The sequence below is a fragment of the Electrona antarctica genome (assembly GCF_951216825.1).
Source record: "Electrona antarctica genome assembly, chromosome: 6".
Lineage (NCBI taxonomy): Eukaryota > Metazoa > Chordata > Actinopteri > Myctophiformes > Myctophidae > Electrona > Electrona antarctica.
The window spans coordinates 22497796-22504236 of record NC_136811.1 but is presented as its reverse complement, the minus strand read 5'-3'; the positions used below and the strand labels follow the sequence as shown (position 1 = coordinate 22504236).

Below are 6441 nucleotides of genomic sequence, written 5' to 3'. Positions count from 1 at the left end.
CGGTCGTGGCGCTTACAGTGTCGAAGGCATGGCTCTCATGGCACTTACAACCCATCTGTGGTCGACGAACATGGCTACCGCTGGCCCCCAGCTGGGGTGTCCTGGCCCTAGCCCATGGAGCTGCCCCCATTCCTCCTTCTCCCAACACAGCCTTCTCCTTCCTCTGTTCTCCCCCTCTCTCCAAACACTGTCTTCTCTTATATAGAGGCTCCTGGTTGACCACACCCAACCCAGGTGCAGGTCCTTAAAGCTGCAGGGTTTTAATTAGTCAGTGGGTTAGTGGCAGTCAGTGGAAACAAGGTTATATAATATCATGCAACTCAAAACACAAATACATAAGCAAAACAATAAAGTAAAATCACTCGACAATAATCTCACTCTACAGCAACTTAAAGAAAACATTTCAAACATGCAAAAGGATAACACAGCAAAAGCACAAATATCACAATAAACCAAACATCTACATTTCCACCGGCTCACATGTGTGTGTGTGTGTGTGTGTGTGTGTGACATGGCAGTGTTACGGTGAAATTGGTGACCTGACGAAATATGTGATCATCTTGTGGACTTCAAATAACTTACATGGAGGTCTTTGACACATGGCCTAAATACCGCTAGGTTAGACTGCTATAAGTGCTAATAAACAAATAGCAATGATTTACGTATGGAATGGACACTGACGTTTAGTTAATAGTTATATGATGTGTTATATGACCTATTTCAGCAGGTCACCAATTTCACGGTAACATCGCCATGCTGGAGTGACCGAGACTCGGCCGAGATTTTGGGTATTGTAATTCAGCGTTTACATGACATCACGGTGTCAGATCACGTTCAAGACATTTAGCAACCGTTCTGTAACTTCTGTAGCTACTGTCATGTCGGCCACTGTTACTGATTTACATAATGAACCGAATACCCCATTAGTTATGTAAATGTGGCCCACATGACAGCACTATATTGATAGTAAACTCATCTGTTCAATACACAGTAACACCCCCTGTTGTTGTGTAATGTGTATTGAATAGATTGAATAGAGACCTTTCGACTTTTGAAGACTAAAGTTCAAGGCCTTCTGTCTTGAACTTGACCATATACCTGAGGGGGGTTCAGGGGAGTCCCTGCAAAATGTGTTTAGCCTACTTCTATTGAGCATGGGGACATTGGGACAACCAACTGGGACAATTCACCCCAGGCATGACATATATAATACAAATATTAAGCCCAGAATGCCCATATAGATTCCTGATGTCATCAATATTGGCCAGCAACTCTGCATCTGACCTCAAACCCTTAGATCTCCATATGGAGCTTACGCTGACCTGTTCTGACATTCCATATGTTGATCCTTCCCCATCCATCCTTCCTCTTCGATGTCTCTCTTTTGACTGATAACTGTCCATTTAAACTCTAGATGGGCCTGCCACAAAGTTATTAGTTTAAACTCTAGACGGGCCTGCCACAAAGTTATTAGTTTAAACTCTAGACGGGCCTGCCACAAAGTTATTAGTTTAAACTCTAGACGGGCCTGCCACAAAGTTATTAGTTTAAACTCTAGACGGGCCTGCCACAAAGTTATTAGTGCAGACGGCGAAAACTAGGGTTCTCAACAGGCCCGAAAGTTAAGGCCCTCATCAAACCCTGTACACTCAAGACACGCTCATATATATATATATATATATATACAGTACATTATATATATATACACACACACACACACACACGCACGCGCGCGCGCGCGCGCGCGGTGGCTCAGGGGTAGAGTGCCTGGATGGTAACCGAAAGGTTGCCAGTTCGAACCCGGGCTTCCCCAGAGTTACTGTCGAAGTGTCCTTGAGCAAGACACTGAACCCCTAATTGCTCCCGATGTGCTAGTTGGTGCCTTGCATGGTTTCCGCTGCCATCGGTGTGTGAATGTGTGTGTGAATGGGTGAATGTAATGCACAATCTCTGTAAAGCGCCTTGGATAAAGGCGCTATATAAATGCACCATTTGTACCATTTACCACACACACACACTCATGACAGCTGTTGCATCACGATCACCTGTGCCTCAACGTTATACTATAATCCTTTCAAAACACTATTACCAGTAAGACGCCCTGAGGGCGCTGAAAGAACAAAGCGTCTTAATATGGCACAGTTAAGAAGCAGGAGTTAAACTATTAATCTGCTGGTGTCTGTGAGGTCAGATGTAGAGGTCTGCCGGCGTCTTTTCCGGGTTTTTAGACAGCTGGTGGATGGAAAAGAAGCTCCACCCATGCGGTTGAATGCCGCAACGGCCAGATTCCCGGAAACGCTTGCCCCAGCGGCATTCTGCCGCGTGGGTGGAGCTTCTTTTCCATCCACCAGCTGTCTAAAAACCCGGAAAAGACGCCGGCAGACAGCGGAAAACGGCCGTGCCTGTCTTCTCAGGTCTGGAAACAGCTACTGACAGACACACCACTGGCACCAGAGCCGAAGGAGGCTCATGAAAAACGACATATGTCTGACGTATGTCGAAAAACAACATACTATAGTATGTCATCTAAAACTACTGTAATCTATCAAAAAAGGCAAAAAGCCCCAAAAATATATATAGCCAAGGCCCTATATTAAAAAAAACACGTGAAAGTATTTCAAGTATAGTATAGTAGTATAGTATTTAAACTACTGCCCATCTCTGCCAACAAGCAACCAAGAAATTGAGGCCACAGAGAGATCTTCATAATAGATCTTTATTTTAAACAAATAACAGAACCTTTAAAATCCCCTCACCCTTATACCCATGCCCCAATATGTTGAGACTACCATCTACAGTCATGTGTTGCATAGGTTTGTTAACTATACAGTCAGGTCAGGTGTTTGATTGGTCAAAGCTCTACGGTGACACTGCAGTGCTGCACTTCACACTAGAAACATTCACAATCATTCAGAACGGAAATACTAACAAGACATACTTAGGGCAGTGGTTCCCAAACTTTTTCATGTCAAGGACCCCCAAATTGACATTTATTAGCCTGCGGACCCCCATTTGAAAAAGATATGACAGGGACCCCCATAAGATAAGAATTATATGGCTCTAGCAGTGATTCTCAACCATTTTAATTTCAAGGACCCCCAGTTTTACATGCATTAGGTTCCCATTGAATGGCATTTCTATCTCTGGGGCCCCAATTTATATTGTAAAATCAATATTGATTTAACTCAGAGTGTACAAATTTGTAAACTCTCTGAGTTACAGACCCATTTGGTTCCTATCTATCATTTAGCTAGGGACCCCCTGAAACTCTCTCAAGGACCCCACTTTGGGAACCACTGACTTAGGGTAAAGCAATTCTGCCTCAATTGACCATATCGTCTCTGTTGGGTGGAAACCTCACATGTCCAAAACAGCAGATCATCTGTCCCATCTACCGTAGAGCTTGGAGATCTGCTACTTTTGATGCTTTTGTGTGACACTGTATGATCAAGAAGGGCATTCATTTACGAAAAAAACACAATAAAGTTAGAATTATGGAGATGGTTTCTGCCCGACAACAGCGATATCCATATGGCAGCCATCTTACATCATACTGGCTGGGGTGGGACACCGATATGGCCAATAGGACCTGGTCTGATGCTTTTTTATTTTATTTTTTTAAACATCTGAGCACTAACACTGTACCATTGTTGTAAAAATGGAACAAAGAGTCCCTTAGTTAGTGCAGAGATATTTTTGACAGATCAAAATCTGTAAAATCGCATCTACAGTATATAGTTAAAATACCAGAAATTGCTGTATACTCGAGGGGTACCTGACTCAGCAAAAAGACACGTTTTTCTTTCTTCTTCAAAGTTTACTGTAGCTACCTCGGATAGGCTACATCATGTAATCAAACTGTATTCTTAAATCAGGTTTGAGTTTCCAAAATGCACCTTATACCCAGATGGACAAAGAAGATCTTATATTATAAGAGATGTACAGGTCTGAATCACTCCTCACTATGTTGACCATGATCACGTCACCACTATCCTGTCTACAAAGTGTTCTACAGTGCTTATGAGTTTTATATAAGGCAAAAACAGACCTCTTGTTCGCACGCACGCACGCACACGCACACGCACACGCACAGTACAGTACAGTCGCACACACACACACACACACACACACACAACCACAATTTAGGGCAGGCAGCAAGGAATTTGACTTTGATATTCTATAATGTGTTAAGTTATAATGTTATACCCTTTGGATCTTACATTGTATGACATTTTGTTAAAATGAAAAACGACATAACTCTGATACCAGTTCAACGGACCAACTATATTTAAAGACCCCGTTTCATGAGCTTTTAAGTGTTGGAAAACAAGTGGTTTCACATCTTTGGGGGCTAGCAGCCACACAGGGACTAAGAAGGTGTTGAGCATACGTATGCCTATTTAGATTAGATCAACAGATCCTGTAGCTCAGAGCATGGTGTCATAGAGTTCCAAAACATCAGTATATCTCAGCTATAAATTCAGCAAGTTAAATCAGATCAAATGTTTGTACTGTACATTTCTTTGCATAATGTCAATTACACTAGAGCCAGAGTGGGATTAGAAATATTTGTTCTTATGGAGAACAACTTGTACTGTGTAAAAATCTGGCCATGGACCCCCATTAGAAAATGCTTTGTGTCAGGGACCCCCATACAATATTTGTGTTATTAAATCTCAAGATTTTATGAAAACTAGCTGACTTAAAAGCTCACAACGCCTGTAGGTCGTCTATTTTCAAATAGATATATAATATATACAGGGTTAAAAAAGTGGAGATTTTAATGCTATATTAACTCATGTTTGCTTAGGCCCTGTGGAATCCCCTCAAGGACTCCTGGAGGGTCCCCAGACCCCACTGTGAGAACCAGTGCTCTAATGAACACCATGTTTGGAATGGATGACCAAATGATGTACGCAAGAAACACAAAGCCACTTTGATCACATTCACACTGTGGCCATTTTGTTCTAATACAGCGACTATCAACCTAATGGGCCATGAGGGTTTTACTTGTGCCCCCAAATAATTGGCAAACACTAAGATTTTACTGATAATATAATATTAACATCAGAACATTAATGTAAATAAATAATTAAATAAGTGCTGTATGTTTTCTTTAAAAGCTTGAAAATGTGAGTAATACTGTAGGATCTTAAAGTATATTGATCCAAGCCGGAACAGGAACAGCGGGAATCGGGAATCGATTGATTATTAAAATGAACATGCTCTGAAAATGCACGCGGCCAACCATCTGACCACGTTTGAGAATTCCAAGTGGGCCCTGATCCAGAAAAGGTTGGGAACCACTACTCTATAGCCCCAACAGGCCCATGAGTGTGATGTAAGAGCAAAATGGCCACCATCTGGGCTACTATCTTCCAACTGCAGTGGAATAAAACACACCTTTGATATTCTGCTCAGTAGTCTGACCTTGTCCAAGGTGTGCTCTTGTAGACTACAAAATGGGCTTTTTTGTTTTTTACAAATATAAGCTTACCGTAATCTTAAGAGTAACACGATCATAAAAAGAGGAAGAACTAAAAATAAAATAAAAATGCCGTCGGGATAAAAATTGTCTAATGTTTGGGTGGTTGAAGTTGGTGGGCTTTATCTCTTGAATTATTCATATGACGAGTGAACTACATTTTTAAGGAAGACTGTGTTGTGGGAATTAGAGGAAATCACTATAACCAAAATGAAGTCACTTTGACATTTAACATTGCTCTCTACCGTGGGGTTGGGTTTTTCACACCATTCTTTCCTTGATTCACTCACAGTCAGATATAGTAAATATATATATATTTATATACATGGATGTAAAGACACATCCAGCACAGGGGTACAGCAGCTAACATACAATACCCACGGTTCATACATCATTATTTTCAACACTACATTATACAATGAATTGTGCAAAACCTCCTGTGACCAACACCATTGTTCAGTGCATTGTGCAAAGAACTAAAAAGTGAAAGGGGCAGTAGCATGTTTATAATAGTTGTACGAGTATTTGTATCTACTATATAGAAAATAATAAAATTGCTGTCCTGTTATACTCAGCCTTATACTATCTTGTGTCCATTCACATTATTTCTTGTACAGCACCTAATAATTCCATCGCCCATTTGTCCGTTTTAATCTTAAAATCTTTGGCACCTCTCATTCTGTCTTGTACCGCATGTGTCTGAATGACCCACAGAAAGGCTGATCTCTGTTTTCTCTTCATACTCCCACTTTTTCCATCTTCTTCCTTGCTTCCTCTTCATTCAGTGGCTGGCTTGCCTTCCGCTCTGGTCGCCATGGCTAGCACCTGTTCCCGCCCACCACCAGTCTGCTGGTCAGTGGGTTTTCCATAGGGGGTTGTGGTACACCCAGCCCTCACCCTGTGTGACACACACACACACACACACACACACACACACACACACACAGGTTTGTATA

At 41.7% G+C, this 6441-nt stretch overlaps 1 protein-coding gene across 3 annotated transcripts in view; it reads right to left on the bottom strand.

Moving 5' to 3' along the window:
- Positions 1–2700: 2700 nt before the first annotated feature.
- Positions 2701–6441, bottom strand: part of osbpl10b (oxysterol binding protein-like 10b) — a 76773-nt gene continuing 73032 nt past the window's right edge. For all 3 annotated transcript variants that reach the window (XM_079503465.1, XM_079503466.1, XM_079503467.1), the window contains exon 12: positions 2701–6383. In XM_079503465.1, coding sequence (XP_079359591.1) covers positions 6339–6383 — 45 coding nt within the window. In that variant the 3' untranslated portion in view covers positions 2701–6338. The remainder of the gene's footprint in view (positions 6384–6441) is intronic.